The sequence below is a fragment of the Lissotriton helveticus genome, chromosome 7, assembly GCF_964261635.1.
Source record: "Lissotriton helveticus chromosome 7, aLisHel1.1, whole genome shotgun sequence".
Classification (NCBI taxonomy): Eukaryota; Metazoa; Chordata; class Amphibia; order Caudata; family Salamandridae; genus Lissotriton; species Lissotriton helveticus.
Genome location: NC_136068.1, coordinates 412,406,962 through 412,430,548, shown reverse-complemented (window position 1 = coordinate 412,430,548; position 23,587 = coordinate 412,406,962). Strand labels below are relative to the sequence as shown.

At 42.2% G+C, this 23,587-nt stretch overlaps 1 protein-coding gene across 4 annotated transcripts in view; it reads left to right on the top strand.

The window, feature by feature from the left end:
- SPNS1 (SPNS lysolipid transporter 1, lysophospholipid) overlaps nt 1-23,587 on the top strand; it is a 176,752-nt gene that overhangs the window by 49,023 nt on the left and 104,142 nt on the right. For all 4 annotated transcript variants that reach the window (XM_078652289.1, XM_078652290.1, XM_078652292.1 and 1 more), the window contains 7 exons: nt 11,339-11,644; nt 12,264-12,329; nt 14,762-14,898; nt 21,003-21,154; nt 21,280-21,346; nt 21,896-22,038; nt 23,066-23,218. In XM_078652289.1, coding sequence (XP_078508415.1) covers nt 11,395-11,644; nt 12,264-12,329; nt 14,762-14,898; nt 21,003-21,154; nt 21,280-21,346; nt 21,896-22,038; nt 23,066-23,218 — 968 coding nt within the window. In that variant the 5' untranslated portion in view covers nt 11,339-11,394. The remainder of the gene's footprint in view (nt 1-11,338; nt 11,645-12,263; nt 12,330-14,761; nt 14,899-21,002; nt 21,155-21,279; nt 21,347-21,895; nt 22,039-23,065; nt 23,219-23,587) is intronic.

The window sequence follows — 23,587 nt, the reverse complement described above, 5'->3', positions numbered from 1 at the left end:
CTGCAGCCCTGATTTGGTAATTGCAGTACCTAAGGGACTCACTGCATTCAGATTAGACTGCAAAGAAAAATGCAGGGGCAGGATCGCAATCATTTACTGCGACCACTTAAAAATTATTTGTGAGGAAGCATCTCAATTAGACTTCGAGCCACTCCTTTTTCAAGGCAAAATCAGCAATAAGTTCAACAGTCTACTTATCTATTGACCACCAGGCCCTAAAACTAAATTCCTACTTTCAGTCAATGAATTTATTGAGTACTGCTTGCAATATCCTAATTTTACGATCCTAGGTTATTTTAATTTTCATCTGGAGGATCCAAATAATTCCGATAGAGAGCAATTGATTGACAACTGCTTTGACCATGGCAAATTGGTCCCTAAAGCCACTTATATAGCAAGCCACACACTGGATGGCATCTTTTCTAACAATATGAAGGTAAAGGTTAAATCTATTATATCACTAACCTGGACCGATCACAAAGCCATAGTGTTTACATTAGAAAATTCAACCAAAGTTACTACATCAATCAATACTTCACTGCAGGATGTTAAAATCAGAGCTTGGATAAACATGAACACTACCAAATTCAATGACATTCTGGTTGATTCTCAGCCTATCCTAGCAAAGGATCATAATGCATTCCCCTCCAGTTTTATGGATTAACGCAGCAGTATCTCTAACAGTCCCTCCAAACACTCTTAGAAAACTTAGAAACAAACCTACTGCCCTCTCGTCCTTCCTGGACAAGATTGAGATCTTACATGATGCGCAGTACAGTTTTAAGAAAAACCACAGTGCAAAGTCAGCGCTGGTCATGGCAGCAGAAGAAATCTGAATGATCATGGACAGTGGAGATGAAAGCGGCATTGATCCTGCTCGATCTTTATGCTGCTTTTGATACTGTCTCCCACTCAGTGCTCATCAAACAACTTGAAAGTGTAGGTGTCAGAGGGTCAGCACTTGAGCTTTTGACATCATTTCTCTTAAGTAGAGAGCACATGGTAGTCCTCGGAGACTTTACATCCGTATCTTTCACTCTGCCATGAAGTGTACCACAGGGATCCTCCTTGAGCCCGACCCTTTTTATTAATATACATGTGGCACCACTGGCTGAATTGATTAGATCGTTTAGTTTTTTCACCTCCTTTGCAGATGATACGAAAATTGTCGGGGGATCCCACAGAGGTTTCTGAACATATCAGTGAGTGTATGCGTGAGGTTGTAGAATGGATGGGAGAGAACTGCCGAAAGCTAAACTCTGAAGAGACAAAGGTCCTACTTTTTGGAAAAGAAGCAACTTTTTGAAATCCTATATGGTGGCCCCATGAGTTGGGCCCTCTTCCCCCTCCAGTCACTAAGGTTAGAAATGTGGGCGCAACTTTCGATAGCAAACCCACTTTTTAAGACCAGATTAAACTTACTACACTGTCTTGTTTTTACCTTCTAAGAACACAGAAAAAGATCCTCCTGCCCATTACGTTTGATTTATAGAAAAGCTATATCACAGCTTTAGTCTTTTCTATGATTGATTACTGTAAAACCCTTTATATGGCCCTACAAAAAAGGCAGACAAATAAACTGCAAACACTTCAAAATACAGCAGCACATTTTCTCCCAAAATCCCAAAATACACATCAGCTCCTCAAAACATTGAAATGCTTCATTGGCTCCCAGTCATGAAAAGAGTACCATTAAAAGTGCTTTGCTTGGCACACTAAGCACTTAGTGATTCTGGCCCACTCTATCTGAGAAAGGTATTCTGCTGTGTTGTCCCCAGAAGACCCTTTTGTTCTGACTACTAAATCAGTGGCTAGGTTAAAAAATTGCATCCTGGGGAAGACGTCTTTTGGATGCCACCATCAAATTGTGGAATAAGTTACCTTTGCACCTCAAAGCCCAGCTCACCGCCCTGCAGTTCAAGAAACAACTTAAAACCTGGCTCTTTCACAAGACTTGTCTCTTTAGTTTCGCCTCTTAATCCTTAATACTGATTGTTTTTATCATCATTTCAAACGCCATCGCCAAGACACCTTTGGGCAATCGAGCGCTTTACAAATTAGCAATATCAATGGTTTAGTCATTTTCTGGTTTAAAATGAATTATTGTCTATGTATTGATAGAATTTTATTGAAATGCAAGGTATTATTGGGTGTAAAGCTGGCAAAAAAGAAATAAAAAATGTAAGATTTTATTAACATTCGACTCATTCATATTCAAATAAACAGTATAGAATATGATTAAAAATTAACTACACTGGAGTTCATACTTGTGCATATATTCTAAGCATATTGATCCAAGTATTTATCTATAATCATTATTACATGCGGTTGGGGGTAAGCAAAGAACATTGTAGTCTTCAAGAAAACTTTCAAACTTACATCTAGAATATTCTGTGTAGTTCAGATTCTTTACTTCCGACTGACCAGATTTCCAGATATATTTGTATTGGTAGTTGAACTAGCGGCGTCCATACCTTTTAATATTGGTTCCTTTAATAGGGGTTTTAACCAACAGTCTGTAAGTGTTTTATGAAGTGGCCCTATCTGCCCAATAGCTGCATATAGTATCACCTTTTCTGCACAAGAGGTGGCTATGGCTATAGTCCAAATGATGTGTAATAAAGCACCGGGCCCAGATGGGGTCCCTGCTGACCTTTTTAGGTTCGATATTAATTTATGGTCAAAATTACTGACAAATATTTTTAACATAGCATGTCTAAAAGGGTTGCCTAAATCCTGGTCAACATCTATTATTGTCCCTGTTACACAAAAAGGCGATAGAGGGGATCCAAGGTGCTACAGGACAATATCGCTGATCTATTCCACAGTCAAGGTGTTGCGGAGAGTGGTCCTCAGCAGACTAACTGACTGACTGGCTGGTTTGATAAGCGGGATGCCCTGTCAGATCTCCAATATGGTTTTAGGAAAGGCAGAGGCACCATGGACCAGTGCCTTAAACTCTGCCTTTTAATAGAGAAATATACAATGGACTAGAAAGGGACTTTACATCTCGCCTTTATGGACCTTTCCTCTGCGTTTGACCGGGTGAATAGGTCCAAGCTCTGGGATCTAATATTAGAAATGGGGATGAATAAGAATATTGTATATTTTTGGGCGGACCTGCATAGGGACCTCTCGGCAGAAGTAAGGTTCGGTTAAGCGGGTAATCTTACACAGCAGAAAAATATTACAAGAGGAGTTAGACAATGGTGTATCTTGGCACCCTTGTTATTTACCCTTTTAGGTTACCATCTCGAACTGGTTTTATCCAGAGCTGCTAAGGACATTTCCTTTGTAAGGAACCGATTGATTCCTGCATTGCTCTATGCAGACGATGCAGCGCTTTTGGCACGCACAGCTGTGGGGCTTCAGCACTTGTTGACCACCTTTGCCAATTTTATGGGCTCATTAGATTTAAATGTAAACCTCTCCAAGTCGCACATTATGAGCTTGGGAGGGAAGCCAAAGATAGCCCAAACGTTTTGTTGTGGCGGGACCTAATTAACTAGGGTCTCCACATTCCTGTACCTGGGCATCTTATTCGACTATAGGTGTCCTTGGGTTCCGCAAAGGAGGGCGAAGAGAAATGCTATGTCTAGATCAACAGGTGCGGTTCTTGATTTTGCCCGGAGGCTGGGTGCCAAGCCCATGCAGGCCATGTTGAATATATATAAAGCCAAGAGCATTGCCATTGTGAAGTATGGCTCAGAAATTTGGGGTTATATTAATTGCACTAAGCTCCAAATTGTTGAAACTACATTTTTATGAAGCCTGCTCTCATTCCCCCAATCTATATCTTAGTATATAATTCATCAAGAAGTGGGTCTCGGCTATGTTGCTGATGCGATTAGAATGTCTCCAATTCTTAACCCCTTCCTTGCTGATGGCGGCCCCCAGCCGTCATGGCGCACAGTGCTCATGTGCTGATGACGGCTGGGGGCCGTCATGACCACGCCCGCGATCAGAATGTCCAGCACCGGAGTGGAATTCCGGCCGCGGGCAAGGGGTTAAATGGATTTCAATCTGGTCTAATCCTGATTTGGTGTTAAACAAGATATGAGATTGTATGGCTCTAGATAGGGCCAGTAGTATACCGTGGTTGAGACATTTGAAAAGCACAGCTGAGTTGTTAGGTCACCCAAACTTGTTTGACAAACCAGAAAATATATGTAAAAAAGATCATGTGTGGGCCAAGACCTAATTTCTGCGCATAGCATCACTAGAAAGAGAGGCCTCGGAATTATTGAAACCTACTATCCGTACCCACCAGCTCCTTAAAACTTCCTATTCTCTAGAACCATACCTGGACATTGTCTCCAAACCCCAACACTGTTTTCTTTTGACAAGATTTGAGTTGAATTATTTACATCCTTTGCTGGCTCACCCTTTAGGCTGGGCTGAAATTGATGACCTGGGTTCTTGCTCATGCGATTGTTTCTCAAGGCAGGACACTATGCATTTTGTCCTGTTCTGTGATTTTTATCTATCGATACGCAGGCGTTCTATTCTTCCAATTTTAAAGAACAAAGGTTTTCTGCAGACTAGACTAGCTCTTTTATAACTGCAGATATTGAGTAACCCTTGTGGAAATGTTCAGCATTGCTAGCTTTCTAGTAGCAGGAGTTAGAGCAAGGAAAAAAAGGAAGTTGCGAGTGAAGCAGGTTTGTGTGTCCAGATCCTTTGATGTATTTTTGCCCTATTGTATATGAAATGTTTTTATATTGTTTGCATTTTATAATGATGATATATGCATATTTGGATCTGTGTTTATATTTTAATCAAGGATGATTTGATGTAAAATTATTTTTTTTAGTTTTGTATGGCCTATGGGTATTTTTAACATGCTGTTATGATTTGTAATAATAACTGAATAAAGTAATTTTGACTGACTGGCTGAAGTGGGCACAACTTCCTCAGTTTCCATATTGTTTAAGTCTATGATGTTTTATTAGGGATTTTCTTTGTGTGTGTTATGGACAGCAGACCTGAAAGGTGTACAACCTTTACAACACAACTTTTACCACGCAGTGCCTTTACGACACAACTTTTACAACGCAAACCATTACAACGCATTGCGCTGGGGGGCGCTCCAGGATAGGGAATATATTTAATTTACTATCCAACACCTTCCCTACTATCCACGGGGACTGGAGTTGGAATAGTAAATTAAATAAATCACTATCCAGCGCCTAAAAGCACTATGCGTTGTAATGGTATTCGTTGTAAATACCGCGTTGTAAAAGCATGCGATGTAAAAGTATGCGTTGTAACGTCATACATCCCTTTAAAGTTGCTCAACTGTTAGCAAACACTCCACCTATCTAAAAGCCACACACTTGCGGCTTTGCCAGTGCTTGTTTCTTTTGTAAACCAAAGCTTCACCCAATATATGTCCCAATATATCACAGCAGCCAGTTGTACCGTTAGCTTATAACCTGTGATCCCAAGCTCACACCACAGAGGTAGTAAGGGGTGCTTTCATATACTCCCATTACGTTTTTTGTCCAGACTTTAGGGTACTCACTTCTCACCTACAAACCATCACTCATTGCTTGACTTTATCTTCTTGACCCACCACAACAAACTATTTGGTATCCTTATGCTACTCTATTTCTATGAAGCATTTGACATTGACCAGTTAGCATTACCTTCAGAACTTACTAACTTTCTAATCACAATCATAGCTCTCAACTGGCTTCATTCTATTCCCTGCCATTCTTCAGTATCTTGTTACTCATCCAACATGCCACCAATTTCTGTACTGATTTGTTTTCAGTAATATTCATTAATTTCCCCAGTTTGTTTCCTGTACATTATCTCCTCATGCAATATGTCTTCATTTGGTTTCTCCTAAACCAACATACAGACTACATTCAAATATTTTCTACATTCCCTTTCATTTTCCCCTCTCCTGCCGTCATGCATCTTAGTTTACCTAACTGCTGCCTGGTCCTAGCAGGTGCTCGTTCGGTTATGCTGAACATTTTGCAAACTTAATTTACATCTTCAAGTTTCCTACCAGGCATTCTAAAGCTTCTCCCACATGATAGGCTAATGCTGTACCCTTTGCTAGAAACGCCAGTTTATTCTTCAGTACCAGGATGTTTCCTGAAAACTTCACATCAGCCATAGCCACTTCAACCTTCTATCAGGTGTTAAATATACATAAGATCCAATCCTACCTCAATCAATCAATCAATCATAACATTTGTATAGCGCACTACTCACCCGGCAGGGTCTCAAGGCGCTTGGGGGAAGGGGTCCGCTATTGCTCGAACAGCCAGGTCTTGAGTTGTCTCCTGAAGGCGAGATGGTCCTGGGTCAGCCGAAGATGGATGGGGAGGGAGTTCCATGTCTTGGCCGCCAGGTAGGAGAAGGATCTGCCACCGGCGTTGGCTCTTCCGATGCGTGGTACGGCGGCAAGGGCGAGGCTAGCGGATCGTAGCTGGCGGGTGGGCGTGTGGAAGGTCAGGCGGTCGTTGAGGTATTTGGGGCCCAGGTTGTGTAGAGACTTGTGGGTGAGGAGCCTAAACATGATCCTCTTGTTGACGGGGAGCCAGTGCAGGTTCCTCAGGTGGCCGGAGATGTGGCTGCGTCGAGGGATGTCCAGGATGAGTCGGGCGGAGGCGTTCTGGATGCGTTGGAGTCTTTTCTGTATCTTGGCTGTGGTTCCGGCGTAGAGGGTGTTTCCGTAGTCCAGTCGGCTGGTGACGAGTGCCTGGGTGACAGTCTTCCTGGTTTCGGTCGGGATCCAGCGGAAGATCTTGTGGAGCATGCGTAGGGTGTTATGATGAGGAGACGGCGTTGACTTGTCTGGTCATCGAGAGGGAGGAGTCCAGGATGAAGCCCAGGTTGCGTGCGTGGTCTGTTGGCTTGGGAGTGGTGCCCAGGGCGGGGGGCCACCAGGAGTCGTCCCAGGCGGAGGGTGATGGTCCCAGGATGAAAACTTCCGTCTTGTTTGAGTTCCGTTTCAGGCGGCTGTTCTTCATCCATTCGGCGACATCTTTCATCCCTTCGTGTAGGCTAGTTCTGGCGGTGTCGGGGTCTCTGGTGGGGGAGAGGATCAGCTGTGTCGTCGGCGTAGAGCTAGGCCTTTCATAAACACTGTAGTTGTGAGCAAATTTGACTATTGCTACAAGCTCGTCGTCGACACAGTATGTATTCGCTCCCAAACATTCATCAATGCATCATTTGTCCTCCAAGCACCATCTTCAACTCAACATGTATGTATAAAACTCACTGACACGATTAAGATCCGACGGGGGTACGCTAAGAGTGTGTTCTGGCCCCTACCCTTTTTTCCCTTTATGCTAATCAAATTGCTGACCTATTGTGTTCAATTCCGGCTGATGTTCCTTCCTTGGCGAACCTGAACATTACAACATTGCTGTTTGCAGACGATAGCTTTTGGTATCTAAAACTCCCATGGGCCTCCAAAAGCTTTTAGATCAATTTAAGGCTTTTTGCGATATGAGGGGTTTGGTCATCAATACCGCTAAAACTAAGCAGCTGATGTTGAATCCCCGCGGAACCTTTAAATGAAATTTGGTCTTGGATAATGTTCCATTTGGAGAGTGTTAGCTCTTTTGCGTACCTGGGTATAAAGCTGTCTGACAGTATGACATGGAATAATCGTTTAGAGAAGGCGTCCCTGAAATTTTCACAGCTAACCGGGGCCTTGCGGTGGGAGATTTGCCTATCGTACACCAAGCCTGTAGCTCCAGCTCTTAAACTCTATAGTGCTAAGGCAGTGAGCAGTGTTCTTTATGGGGCAGAATTGTGGGGTGTAGTAGACGCAAGCAAGTTAACAACTGTGGAAAACAAGTTCCTTAGGAACCTGGTATCTCTCCCCCAAAGCAACCCCTCTCCCCTTGAAAATGGACCTGGGATTTAGGTCAATCAATGACCAAGCGAGATTGCGCTCCTTGCTCTTTTGGTACAGATTGGTTACTATCCCTGATTTGGCCCATTATGCTGCTGCTTTTAATGAAGTTTCTGGCCTAGATAGAAATAAAAAAATCGGGTGGATTAAATATGTGAATACCATCTGGACAGCAATTGGTCTCCCAAATGAGTTTGTTGGTCCCCATCCCCTGCATACAAAGGACCAAATAAAACTCCAATACTGGTCATGGGTAGAGCAGACTAATTATTTGAAAATCCGTCATGGTAGACTAAATGATATTTTTTAGACATTAAATCTGTTAAATGTCTTTAGAGCTACTTTGATATTATCAAGGAGCCTGGGGACAGGAAACTGTATAGTCAGTTTAGAGACGTCTGTTTACCTATTAATGCTTTTATCAATTCTAGGCAGAACAACAACAGCCAGCGGAAGGGCTGTCCCTCTTGCTCAAATCCAAACGAAACCGTTGGCCATGTATTCTTTGCATGTTCTGCATACGCAAGACCAAGGAGGAACTGGTTGGCTCCTGTATGTAGACAGTTGGGGACCCACAGTCACTATGAAGCCCTACGTATCTTAAAATCAGATGCGAGACCACTATTTGTGTGTGCAGTCGCTAAATTTCTTGGCCAGCTTTGGGCTATTAGGCGGAGGCTACTGACCCTCAAGTGCTATGATCCCACTGTAGGAAAATATTATGACCTGAGGGTGTTTCATTTCCCAAGATAAGGTCTACAAAATCTGGTTTTAAGTACTTTTAATGTGTTTTATTATTCTTACTCTTAATGTATAAGGCGCAAAGGGCCTCCAATAAACAATATAGAGTTGTTGGGCTTCACAGAATAACAACTATGACAATAGTTATTTAAACAATTGCACTTTAGTCTTTATCTTAGCCATTTTTAATAGTGATTTTAAATAGTGAGTTATGTTCCTTGTTCTTTTTCGTGTTTAAAATACTGTATTTTAGGAAAATTGACTTATTAGAATCGGGTGTACGGAATTTTTTTTGTACCAATTCTATTTCGAGCACTATTGCTAAGAAACTATATGTTTGTATCTTTTATGGTATTATACACCGAAATAAAGATTTTATGAATGTATATAAACCTTCTTGGCTGGCCATCTGCCTAAAACAGGGCCTATTTCTTCAATATTAGCTACAGGTTTCCTCTTCTGTTCCTCACTAAAAACCTTTCTTTCAGTTCTCCTATGAGAAACCTGTACTTAACCAACCACAACTCCCAACATTCAAAGTGTTCCCCCCCTCCCCCCTCCCAATGTTGGATGGAGATTCTGGTCCTTTTTATTCCCCCAAACCCCCATACTTTCCACTGTGCCTCATCCAGAAATGTAAGGGGTGCAAAATGTGCATACAATATTTGGGATGTCATTGGTTCTGTCTCCACTCTTCACACATTCAGAATCCTATTCTAAATCCCTAACTGTACAACGTAATCTTTGTCATTATGTGCCACTGGTATATATTGTACTATGTTTGAAGCATTTAAACTCTAGATACACAACTGCCTATCTTTAAACTTGCTTGTAGTTTAAAGGGCTTTTTCTCTTTTTGAACTCTCCCTCCGCACAACTGTTTTTGTAGTCTTTGAACTCTTCCGCCCCTCGCTGGATATGGAATTCTTCTGAATCTTTACTCCGATTTTATTCATATTTTTAAGTCTCGGCTCAGATATCTTTTGCAGTTTGTTGCAGATCTAGTGCTTGTACCTTCTATATACTTAGACTGGCTTTAGATCAACCCCTTACTTATGATTGGATGACTTTGTTGTCTGGCGCAGATCTCTGCCCCAGATCTGATGGCTTTCTTTCTAACTGAGGGAAGCAATAAAGGATTTTGCGGTCACGTCAATATGGGAAAACAATATAACCAAGACATTGTTTAAGAAAATAATTAATAAAACTGCAAACCATCTATCCATCTTAAACGACAAAACTATCCTTACCAAAAGAAAACAAGCATGGGCGATAATTAACGGCTATAAAAAGAAGGAAATCCAACAATATCTGGTAACACCCTGGACGGAAAAAAACAAACAGGTGCTCCTTAAAGCCAGATTTGGAACAATGCCAGGCCTGTCACCTTCCCCCGTGGGAGAGACCGGAAACTCAAACGAAATGTAGACTGTGTAATAATGGTGAGGAGGATATGCTTCATCTTCTGTGTACTTGCCCTGAACTCTTACAGTAGAGAAAATCATTACTTAAGTTTCCTTTCAATGCACGAGGCATAAGGACATGCAGGCAGGCCTTGATTAAGTGCCTGAACTCGAATGATATCATTTTAAATACTATCTTTGTAAGGTTCCTAATGATAGTTAAAAGGAAACTAGGTGACATAACTATTTTAAATAATTAACCACCTACAAACCTGATGCAATGACATTGTAAGTGTTTTTATTCATGAATATAGCTTTTATTATTTTGTTTTAGATGTGTAATATTGTAAGATTTTAAATAATCATCACAATAAACTATTTGTATTTGATGGCTTTCTTTCCATTCTTTTATGTATGAAAAGCTTTATTCGATTTTAAAATACATAAAATCATAAAAGCAACAAATTCATTACAGTAACATTACAGTTTAAAAAGTACATATATTTTAACAGGTGATTAAGCTTTTCCTTTTCCATTCTTTTGTTTGCCCAAGCTAGGAGTAATTTGGTCTCTGTGGAGGGGGCTTTTTCCCTTTCCACACACTATGGGTGTGCATGTGTTTTTGCTTATGTCCCTGCCCCACTGCTTTGTCTCTCCACACCACCCACACTTTGCTTCTCTGTACATTAGTAAGTGCCCCTGCCTTCCCTGCACTGTCTATTTTCAATCCTCTTCCTTTCCTGCTCATTTGCTGCTTCCCTTTTTTAAATCTTTGAATGTTTTTTTCACAAAGTCCTGTCAGCTGCAGAGTACTACCAGGTTACATCTTACTATTTCCTTATTTCTGTGTGCTTTCTTAACTTTTAATTCATCACTCTAAAATGGCCGTGAACCATGTTGGAAAGGTAAATTAAAAATGCCAAAATGGCAGCCTGTGTGTCTCGACGCATGAAGATGAACTGGTGGCCATCTTGGAACGGTCTCCTGTACATACGTTCTTCACAACACATATATGCTTGGATAGCCATATTGTATTGCCTTTTCCTTAATATCAAGCTTGTTTGCCCACATGCGTGTTCATGCATAATGATGCTTGTGTACAATGCATCTGATGCACTAGCGGCCATTAGCTGTTTGCTGTGAAAAGAAGCATTGGTAAAGGCAATAGCTTAGCCTTTAAATGCCAATACCTATTGGCTTTTTTGTTTTTCAAACACTCACTTTATTTTACTGATTATTATCCGTTGCTTTTCAACCCCTTTTTCCTGTTCCTTCCTTGATCATAAGTCTGCCTCTTGCCTACTCCTTCCAGGTATTGGACTGATTTCATCTTTCAGTGAAAGGAACCAAGACTTTGGGTCAAGCACCATGTCCTCCCGGCGGGGGCCTGGTGCTGACACAGCCCCTTTTCTTACCCAAGCAGATAACACAGAAGATGGGGAGCCTGAAACTGAGCCTTTCTTGGAGGAACGCGTGCGGACACCTGGGACTGACAGGGACCCAGTGGAGGAGCAGGTGGAGGTAGTCACTGGCATCACCTACCGTCATTCAGTCATTATTGTGGTGATCCTCTGCTTCATTAATTTGCTGAACTACATGGACAGATTCACTGTGGCAGGTGAGTTGAACATTGGATATGATGGGTGAGAGACTGTTTTGATCAATGAAAGGATACAGGTTCGCAAGGTGGAGAATATCAACATGTTTGATCAATTCAATTAAAGTGCATGCTCGGGAATGCTATGATCTATGGTTGTGACTGGACACCCAGTCTTTAGGTGTGGCCAGAGGAAAAAGTATAAGCAAATGTGATAGGTTATTATTTTTTTTTTTGGGGGGGGGGGGGGGGGGGCATTTTATTCAGTTTTTCAGCAGAGCTTTCACCACAAACATTCATGTTGTAAGGAGAGTGATTCATACAGCAGATACCAGCCTCCTCACTGGTTGTGGTAGGGAGTTAGAATGTGAGCACAGAAGTAACAGTATTTTCAGTGCTGGTGGAGGGGTTAGGCAAAAATGGTTGTGGCTGGCTAAGGAAGGAGGAATAGAAAGCTCTTCAGTAAGCAGAATACATAATGTGGGCGCACATCAACCAACCGGTTTTAGTAACTTTCAGGTTTATTTCTTGTCTTCTTGGCTTGTGGTCTCCCATTGCATTGAGACTTTTTGGTTATATTTTTAATATTTATTCTTCTACCTGTTTAATACATTTAATGCACTGCCTTCTATCTTTGCAGGTGTGCTTTCAGATATTGAAATGTATTTTGGAATTAAAGACAGCTCCTCTGGATTAATACAGACAGGTACGTAGGTCTTGGCATCTCCTCAGTGGTCCTCAGCATGTCTTTCCTGTTATTCTGTGTCCTTCCCGGCAAACAATTTTCTTGAGTAGGGTATACCGAGTTCCTCCTTTGCTGTCTGTCATCATGTCTGCTCTGTCTGAGTCTGTCTGTTCCTTAACTTCATCTGTCATTATGGCTGATCCCTTTCACTATGGACTTTCTATACCGGTCTGTAATAACTAAGACTCCTAATCTGCAACTTTTTTCTTGCCACCATGTCTTCTCTATCAGTCCTTCAATTATGCTCTGTTCCTCACCCCCTTCTATCCATTAGCCATTCTACTCTCCATCTGCTTTCTTTGGCCTGTCTGTCTCATTCTGTTCTTTATTGCCTGTAACTTTGTCTATCAGCCAAACCGGTGGACTGTCTTTAAGTTTGTTGGTACTTCCCCCTGCTACTTTAGACATAGATTCCAAGTTGCTTACATCTATAAGTCTACCCTTTTCTGTGTATTCTCTATAAGTTTGTCCTTTGGGTGCTCTCTGTCTGCCTCTCAACCCTCTGATCCTTTGAGTTTTGAGGCAGTTTGTGGTAGTGGAGGAGGGAGAGGAGAGCAATTTGTTTGTGTGTGTGTGTGTGTGTGGGGCACACATTTAGTTTTCTTTATGCTGGGTACTTCACGAACATCCCAACCTGCATGAACACAATGCATCATTGCCCAAAACCTGTGTACCTGGTGGGTGGGTGAGGTATCTAGTCCAATCTCTTTGTCCCAAGTGTAGGTTTTAACTGGTAAAAATAGCCCATTCCCCATTTTTTGTGGGCATCTGTTTTGGATGTGCAAGAAGAACGAACCTTCAGACAGAGATGAGTATACATCACAACTAACCCATTCAGAACTGGTCTCATTGCAGACAGTGCACAGGAAGCCCCTGAAATCTAGCCATAGACACATCCACAATGCTCTAACTCGATTGCAGAAGATCTTGAACTTTAACAAGTGGCAGAACCTCTGGTTGGTTCTGGCAGCCTGCCTAAACCACCAAAGAAAGTCAGCACTTTGTTAACCATTATGTAGTGAATACCTAGGAGGACTCGGCACTACTTCAGGAGAGATGACTGCTGGATTAGGGGAAAGAATCTTTGTCAGTTAGTTTTCTATCATCCCTCTAGACAAAGCTTATGTCTTGGAAAGTGTTCCGAGTTGCCTTATTGGTGTCACCTGGGAAAGGAGAAAGACAATGCCTCCCTGCTAAGTAACAATGAGTCACCAGCCTTAGCTGCATGCAGATACAGAGATATGGTTTGCACTTGCCCAACAATTAATGCAAAGGTGGTCTCCATCTTTACCTTTCCCTGAGGCTTTGAAATTGCTGTCATTTGCAAAAACAGTGCTGCATACACTTGATGCAAGACCGGCTTTCATATTCTTTTTTTCATCGAACTCTAATACTGTCTAAATAAAGAATCTAGAATGACCTTCGATACTCTCAAACAGTTTTACATGAAAGTTTTAAAATATTCCAATGCCGCAAAAATAAATTGTAAAACTCACACAATAGTACGAAACCCCCAGCAACCATTGAACATCTGGTTCAACAAAAACGTGCTGGCTAACCTGTGCTCCTTGTTCACATTAAACATTCCCTGGATAAATACAAACATCAGACTTTGAAATACACAATTTGATATTTTACTAAAATATGTAGGAAGTCCACGTTTAAGTAAATTAAAGGATATACTTGTGTTAGAGGCTAACAAGCGTTTATGCACCTTACTGCAACATGCACTATAAAACTAAGATAAAAGGCAATTCAGTACAAAATGTTCAGCGCTCTTGTTGTCGCTAAATACTTTTTATTCAATTGTACATGTTGCAACAAGGTAGACAGGAAACTGTGTTATTTTCAATGACTTCTATTGTTCACCAGGTGCTTTAGACATGCAGCTGATTGTTATTTGCATATGCTCTACTTTGTTTAAATGCCTTCTGGAAAACTCCTGTGTTTATCAGCAGTTTCATGTGTTCTTAACAGACACCAAGTTAAAGGCCTTTATATACTGCCAGTTTGTCGTTGTATGAGATATTCTATGATGTTGAGCACTCAAGCTTGAGTAACTTCGCAAGTATTTGTTTGGGAAGAAGCCTTGTTGATTTCCTGTAAACCCGCCAGTTATAACAACAATAAAAATGTGGTTCTTATGCTGATCTAAAATGCTGCTCCACGTTGCTTGTTTCAGATGATTTTATAGTGTTAAGATTTGCAGAACTTTCTCAAACACAGATCTCATGTTAATTGATATTAACGTGTATTTTTATTCAGTGCTATTTATGATTTATTTTCTCCCACATTCTTCTTGTTTCACTTCTTTTCCGGTCTTTATCTACCCCCCCTGAACTTTTTATTCTCACTCCATACTCCTCACTTCTCCTATTGTCCTTATTTCCCAGTATTTATCTGTAGTTATATGGTGCTTGCTCCTGTCTTCGGATATTTGGGGGATCGTTATAACAGGAAGAACATCATGAGTATTGGAATCGCCTTCTGGGCTGCTGTCACCCTGGGCAGCTCCTTTATCCCACAGCAGGTGAGGAGCAGTGATTTTAAAGCCCACTTGTTAGGTGGGGTAAGATAATTGTGAATGCAGAAATTTTGCGGAAGGATGTTTGGTGACATGGGGTGCTTGCCTGCTGTAGGGGTGTGGGGTAGAGGAGTCGAGATTTTGTTAAAGCGTGTTTTGGTAACGATTAGGGATGCTGATCCTCTGCATGCGTATCAGGAAGGAGTAAACATGAAATGGAGAACAAACCTTAGGTCTATTATCTGTTTGTTTTAAAAAAAAATTAGTTCCAGGTGGCTCAGATGGTTGCACCTCAGATATCCTTTGAAGATGTTTGTTATGAGTTGTGACCTTCATAGAAAGGTCTCTATGCCCGGGGTTTTAGATCTGAGGGGGGCGGGGGGGTTCCGCGTGTGTGTGGGTTGGGCTTGAACAACATACTCATTTGTTTCCTTTCAATATATCTTCCACTTTTACATATGCTATGTAATGGGGTGGGGGTTCTCTATGTACAGCTCTGACATCCTTTGGTCTTGTTAGTATTTTATAGAGCTCTCTGTATAAAATAAATATTTAATCAATCAGCTACCTTGCTTACCTTAGAATTGCTGAGACCCTTCCACCATTCCCTTCTTCTCTATACTACTCTAAAAACTATGCTTCTCTGTTCCAAGTTAGATTCCAGTTAGGTTTATTATTTTAAAATGCATCCTTTGAATCCCCACCAGCTCACTCTTTCACATATTAAATACATCCAGTGGGCTTTCCTCTACTTCCAAAACAGTGGGGAAAAAACGTATGTACTTAAGGGGACCAGCCAATAAAAGTGTGAGCTCCTGCGGGACTTGCAGGAGTGAGCCAGCGAGCTAACCAGCTAACTCCGAATAAAAGCCTTTTCAACAATCGTATCACTCTGGGCCGGAGGACGGAAAACCATTTGACAGCTTGTTGCCAGACATTGATGGTTTGACCCGACCGCCGTCATTGTAATAGAGAAACCTGTGGTGGGAATTCCACTACGCTCCTTTGGAAAGACTCCTAATCCCATAATGACTGCGCAGCCAGCCCCGGCTTAGTCGTCGAAATTATGATGTCACTTTTCCACAGTCTTTCCATGTCATCCTTTCTGACATGGAAATGCTGTCAGAAAGTTATTTTGTGATCCTGGCCCTCCGCTGTGGTGCCCCTCCCTAAAAATCCCTGCACAATGTGACCGCCACCGGTCCTACCTGGTTACTAGACATTTACTTACACTCTAAATTTCTTTCTGCTCCCACATATTTGTGGACTAGGCAAGGGGCTGTAGACAATGTGTTGCAATGGGTCCTGTGGCCATTATTATCCTACCTGGCTTGCTTCAGGGAGCGCAGTCTGACTTTTAGCAGAAGTTAAGCTCCTCCTAAGGGGTTTCATCGGTAGGCAAGTGACCGATAAGAGGAATATGAACCAAGGCTTGTTGTCCAGCTACCTCTGTATCTCTGGAGTGGGTCAGACAAAAGGTATCACCAAGAAACACTTCCCGAATTCTGAATTAAAGTGACACCCCCAGAATAGGTCTCCCAAAACACCACATAACCAATCAGGAGCCCAGCCAAAGGTCTTTAGATACGCCATGTGCTCTTGGGGGTTGATGTCCTTGTTTCCTGTTACTAGTATCCTTTTTGTGATACTGTCCAGTTAAATGAAGTCTGGGGATCTAGTAGTGCCAGTCCTTTTGATGAGGACAGATGGGAAATTGTGGGGCAGCTATAATAGTGATATCCCAAAGATGCTTTACATTTTGAGACCTATACCTAGGAATCTACTGGATGAGGCCAAGAGTTTCCAGTTCTAGTGGTATCCACAGTTTGAGAGCAATCACCCTGCTCACTACTCAGCTTACAGTTATGCTTAACTGATGCTTTAACAGGCAATACATCTGGAACCATAGGGAAAGATGAATAAAATAGTCCTAAAAGAATAGATACTCTGGCCATTGGAACAGCAGCTCACACAAGGGTTGAACGTCTGTTCCCTCCTAAGGCTCAAGAAAGGGAGATAGTATTCATACAGTCTCAACATGAAGCGGGTTCTCTCTTTGCGATCTGCAAATATTTTTACGCCCTTTCTACCTGGAGAAGTTCTCGTTTCCTCCTGGGAATCTGAAATGAGTGGGCTTTGTGGCACTTATGCAGTCCAGCAGCTTCTTGACAGGCAGGTAAGTTTGTCAGTCCTTCCTCTGGTCACAACAGGCTCTCCCAGGCTTGGGCTCCGTTTGGAGGGAAGGTAGCAATACAAAACATCACATATCTCAGACAACCACAACATCAGTGGATGGAGGATAATGTTTTTACTAGACTTCTTTTTTTTTTTTTTAACTACGTTTTTTAAATCATTCTGCCACCACCCAAGAGACTGATGCTGGCATGAGATCTCGGTTTCAGCTGATGAGATTGGAATAGTCAAGACTGTTGGACATTTGTAATAGAGGGTTGTCAAAGACTTAATGCTACAGGCTCACTTAATAGACAAGTGTTCTATCACTCTAAAAAGTCTGTGAGTTACATCCCCGGTCAATAGAAAAACCAGCTGTGTAAGGTGCTGAAATGGTTTTGCATTCGCTAGCTGTAAGACGAGCCTTAATGGATACAGTAGGGGACATTTCTGTTGCTAAGCCGGGTTCTAAGAACTACAATGGTATTTTTCATATATTCAGCACACCATTCACTCTTTTAACATTTTCTTTGGGGTGTTATCCTACATGAATGGTTGCATATTCTTTGCTTTCCTTTAAAATGTGTGTGCCGTTTATAACATTTGCTTCCACTCAAAAGAAGTAATTGAAATAACTGCATTTTTAAATGTATAACTTTTGCCATGGATTTCTCCGTAAAGTGTGCCATTAGATTTCCTGGACTGTTTCTTTGCGCTATGTATTTTACATACTGTTTTGCTGTGTTTTTAAAAACATACATTGATTTAAAACGTTCATACATTTGTTCCTCTGCTCTGCACATACCTTTAAAAAAAAGACCTGTTTTTCAAAGTGTTCTGTTAAACATTAGGGTCAGTTTCATTACCCAGATCTTTGGGTTTTACCGTTGCAGAAGTAGTGGGTGTGCTCTTTGTTGGTTTTTGTCTTCAGCACATACATAACTTAGTAAAATCTCCAAATGAGTGCATTGACTGCAGTAATTGCCTCTTCATGTTTCTGAGCTTTGCTGTCTACCACCCATGTGCTCAGTTTTTTATTTTATTTATGCTTGCGCTGAAGATGGGAAAAAGAAACGCACAGAACCCTTCTTCAGTTGCACAGTGCAGGAAACTATTTTGATACTCCTGTTTTTATGTTCTGACGTCACTGGACAGCTGTCCCCAGACAACAATGTGAGTACCATTAGAGAGGGACTTTGGCTCTGCAAACATTTTGGGAGGTAGGAGTGTGTGTTTTGATTGGGCAGATATTGTGCCCTGTGCCAGTGCTTCTTCCCTAAAACTATCCCACAATTGGCCCTTCAGCCCCATGTAAGTCCCTAGTATTTGGTACCTGGGTACCTGGGGCATTGGGACTGAAGAAGGGTCCCCTAGGGACCCCTCATCTAGGCCCTGCAAACTGCCAGGATGCATGGTCTGGTGCAGACAAAAATCACAGTCGACATGGCACACTGCCTGTGTGCCATGCCAACTAGCACTGCCTAAAGTATAGGTAAGCCACACCTCTAGCAGGCCTTACAGCCCCTAAGTCTTGGTGCACTGTACCACAGATGTGTGCATATCTGCAGCAGATATGCATCTATAATATTTAAGGTCATTCTTAGATATTGTAATTGCCAGGGAAGCCATAGAGTGTACATGGGCTGGAAACTCGACAGCTCGAGTTCCCCAGCACCATGATGGCTTCTCTGAACCCAGGAGTGTTTGGTACCAAACTACTCCTTTCATTCAATAAACCCACACTGATACCAGTGTTTTAATTTTAAGTCTATTTTGTTATGGTCGACCTTCCATCACTTCTTTTTTTGTTTGCGTAAATTCTATTTTTTGCCAATGCTTTAGTTGCTCAGTTGAAAGGACATTTTATTGAGGGCAGGACGTGTGGTGTAATTTCTTCTTAACTAGTTACTTTTTTGTTCCAGTTTGCCTCATACAGTTGAACAAAAACTACTTTCTTGTGTTACAAAATGTTTATGTACCTGGATGTGGGACAAATTTTAAGTCGCACCTCAAATGAACATATTTTTGTTGGGGAGGGCTTTGACCCCCCTCCCCCGTTTTAGGCATTAAATGTACAGGACTTTTTGCTGGCTTTAATGTTTACCTGCACCACTGACATTTTCTACTCGTATGGTGACATTGTTGTCTGTGCTCACTTGATGCATGGTGTGTTCTTTTTGTGTGATAAAGATTGTTACTGAAATTGTGCCCAGTGGCATAGTCAGGCCGTCTTAGGTCCCAATACAAACAAGAACAATTGTTTCCCCTGCCCTTATGTCTGCATTAAAAGATAGCTATACCTGGGTAGTACAGAGCTCCCCATACACCATCCTTACTCGTGATACTGCTGTCTTAATAATAGCTATGCGTTTACTTATGAGTCCTTATTCTTCTTGCTTTTGTTTCCCTATCTATATCTCTTTCCCTCATCTCCTTACTACCTATCCTTCTTTCTCTAACCTAGCCACTTTCTCTCGCTGACCACTCGCTCCCTCCCTCATTCTTAATTCCTGTCTATTTTACCTTTTTCTCTCTTCTCCACCTTCTTTATCATCTCAGCTCCTCTTTCTTCTGTGTCCTACGTACTGTCTCTTCCATCTCAGTTGAATCTCCCTATTCCCTTCATTTCCACTTTAACATCTATATTTGTCTTTGCTTCTCTTCATCCCCTTCCTTAATTTCTTGGATGCTCCTTTTCTTACTCTTCTATGCCTTTTACTTGTTCTCTTCCCATCTTCACTCTTTCTAGCTCTTTTTTCCCTACTTGCTACCTTTAATTTGTTCCTTTTTTCTCTCATTAAGTTCCCTTTGTTTCTTGTTCATCCCACTTTCCACGTGAACTCTAGAGCTCTTCCTCCATAGCTGCTTCTTCCTTCCCATTTTACAATGAATTGTTTTTGTCCTTCTAATACGATACTATATTTTTTTCTGTTCTTTGCCTTTCGGGTTCTTTTATCTTCTTTTTCCTCTCTCATCTTTGTCCACTCTTTTCTCTGACTAATCAAATTGCACGATTAGATTTAAGAACTAACAAATTCTAGATGCTTGTACTATGCATAATTTCAAATAAAGTGTTTGAACTATAAAAATACAGAGCACCGTGCTTCCTTCTTTGTTATTCAATTATTAAACTACTTTAATCGAATAATTCAACTTATTGTAAAAGACTCAGTAAATGGTGCAGGAGCTGCATAGGGGGCATGGGGCGAGGCACCAGGAAGACACATGGCTCAGACAGGGAGTGGGTTGATCTCCACCCCCATCCTTTTCCACCTGTGCTTGGTTTCTGTGTGCGCCTGGACCTCTGTGACTGGCTTGGAGTAAGCTATTCCTGCTTGCAGGATAGAAGTAGAGAGGTCTTTGGGCAACGCTGCCTTTCAGCCCCATGCGCTCCTTATGCCCGGTGCTATTTCTGCAGGAGAAGTCGGTAGGGTGAAGCCGCATATCCATGCCGGGCTCTGCTGATTCTTAGTGTTTTTGCTGTGAATTGGTCAGGAGATGCCTGGCAGAGGAGGCTGGGGAAGCATAGACATCAAATACTGTGGTGCAGCATGGGCGGGAGTTGTGGTGGGCTCCTGCATCCAACCATTGCCCGGTCGCCACCCCTCCTCCTGGTTTCACCAGGCTGTCACCACCCCTCCTCCTGGTTTCACCAGGTGCAGTGTATCTGGGCCTGAATTATGGAGTCCTATATTTGTGAACCCAGTATTGTCAGGTCCAGTATTTGTGCAGCCGACCCGGGATCATTGGGCTACTAAGAATCAGCTGGAACAGTATTAGTGTCCCCCCTGCCCCCCCAAAACCTCCACCAGGAATACCACTGCGGGCCATACTAAACAAAACATTCATTACAGCTAACTCATCTCTCTCTGGCCTTTTGCTAATTGTTGTAGGGAGCTTCTTAATCATCACTTGTGGCACCTTTTTTCTATTTTCAGCACTTCTGGCTCCTTCTGCTCACCAGGGGGCTAGTTGGTGTTGGTGAGGCCAGCTACTCTACCATTGCTCCCACCATCATTGCTGACCTCTTTGTTGCTGACCAGCGCAGCCGCATGCTGACCATTTTCTACTTCGCTATCCCGGTGGGAAGGTGAGTGGTACTGAAGAGTTAAAATGAAAAGGGGCAAGGTCTCTGAGAGTAGTGGAGACAGAATGTGATGGTGTCTGGCTGTATTACTAGTCTCCCCTCATGGACTTTCTTCATCTCACTTTCAGTGGCCTGGGATATATTGTGGGCTCACAGGTGAAGGAGGCCACCCAAGACTGGCATTGGGCTCTCCGGGTAAGTCTTTTATCATCGCGTGTCCTGACTCTTATTGTGCTATCTCCTTGCAAATGGAGAGTTTTATAAGATTTTAAAGGCCTTAAATGGAATGGGGTGCTTGAAATGTTTGAGCCTATTGGCTGGAACGTTTGTAGTGTAAGCAGTTAAGGTTGAAAAGTGTGGTAATGGAGTTTTGGTTTTGTTGGGGTTTTTTTTTTGCTGTATGTCATGAAAAGCTCTACAGAGTCCCTTTTCATTTCAACCTTTAAATATCAAAGTTAAATTGTATAAATCCACTAGCAGTCTACAGTAGGCTGTGGAATCCGCTTTTAATAGGCTGTTTTGAGGAAGATAACATTTTGCATGTTGGGGTCACTAATCTGAAACTTGCACATCAAGATTATGAAAAATCACTACCCCAGTGAAATGAGTTATAGCTGCCCTTCCCTACTATACCCACCGTCTCTTGCCTGAGGCTGGCCAGACAGTCTTCCAGAGGTAATGGACTGGACTGTGCAATAAAGTAAATCCCTTTTAGCTTATCCTATATATTTTTTTCTGTTGTAGGTGACTCCTTCATTTGGCCTCGTGGCTGTACTTTTATTGGTTTTCGTAGTAAAAGAGCCGCCCCGAGGAGCAGTGGAGCGCAAAACGGACAGGACCCTTGTCCATACCTCCTGGTGGGCTGACGTTAAATCCCTCATGAAGAAGTGAGTGCAGGCTTCCACAGTGATTAATCTATGCATGTGTTTGGCATGTGTTGGCTACCTGATGTATGTTAATACAATGTTTAGTTTGTGCTGTGCTGCATGCTTTCTTGTGGTGCATCACTTCTGGTCTGACAAGCGCCCCATGTTGTGTTGATAGAGTAAAACGCAGTGTCCTTGTTGTTGTGGCTCTGCCCAGTGTTATGAGGTGTGTCGTGTGCTATACGTTCTTTGGGGCAGAAAGTAAACTTTGCTTTACAGTCTGTGGTTTGCAAGTACTTTGGTATGCAGTAAAAAGTAACTCTGTGATCTGATGCATGGTAACGTTAATACATTGTCTTAGTTCATCAGTCCATGGTGTTTGACTTATGATCAGGGACAAGATCAGTGGCACATGTCCTTAGGTTTTGTGACGTGTGGTGCTTGCTCTTGGGTAGGTCGTGGAGTAGCATTCTGGTGATCAGCAACATGAATATGACCCATTTGTACTATAGAGAATTATATGTCAGTCTTGTAGGGCAACAACATTGCTGAAACCATGGAAATGACTGTTATTTTTCATTCAGTCAGAAGATTATTTTTCTGATCCCCTACTAACAACTTCTCTTTTGTCATTGGAAAAACAAAAACATTAATTGAAAGCTACAAATTATCTTAGATGCAGTAACTTTTTACACGGATATTTTCTACATAAGTTTATCATCTGTCTTCTCTGGATTGAAAGCTGTATATTGGGCCAGTTCATCTGGGCTGAGCACGAGCCTGAGTTTGCTGCCATTTAAGGTCTCACCACAGTCAGTGAGTCAAGAGAATGCTTTGATTCTCTTAGAGTGATCTAATCCCTTCAGTCTCTGTCTGTGTGCGCCTTCTGTGCTTGATCTTCCGGTGATGCATTTTCGGTGTTTTTACGTTTGTGCAATTGAAATACCTGTTCTTTAGTGTACTTCCATGCTTATTCTTTGGCAAAACCTATGTTGCAGTTCATTGACCTCATAGCAATAACACACCCATCTCCCTCTTCTTCTTGCAGCCGTAGCTTTGTCCTGTCTACTTTCGGCTTCACATCAGTGGCCTTCGTCACAGGTTCGCTGGCTCTTTGGGCTCCTGTCTACTTGTTGCGTTCTCGAGTGGTACTGGGCACGAAAGACCCATGCACAGGGACTGTGTGCAATGCCGATGACAGGTGAGCATTTTCTAGGATGAAGATGTGACCGAGGAGAACAAACCACCTTGTCATGGGTTAAGTGTGCAGTGCTGACCGAAATGTTTCCTTCCTACGTGCCAGCACTTTCAGTTGAGTGATGGAAGACTCTGAATTTGTATGCTGTCATAAATTAGCCAGAGGGAATGCTGCTGGAAGAGATGTAGTAACAGTGGCGGGGAGGCTTGCAAGAATAGAAGACTGGATGAGCAGTGTGTGGTTTTGCTTACGGGCAGGATGCCAGTATATGGAGATTAAATCCTTAGTTTATTTTAGTAATTGACTGAACTGGGTTTATGTTGTTCGTCCAGCACCCAGTAGAATCGGTGGTGAAAAGGCTGTGAAACTAAA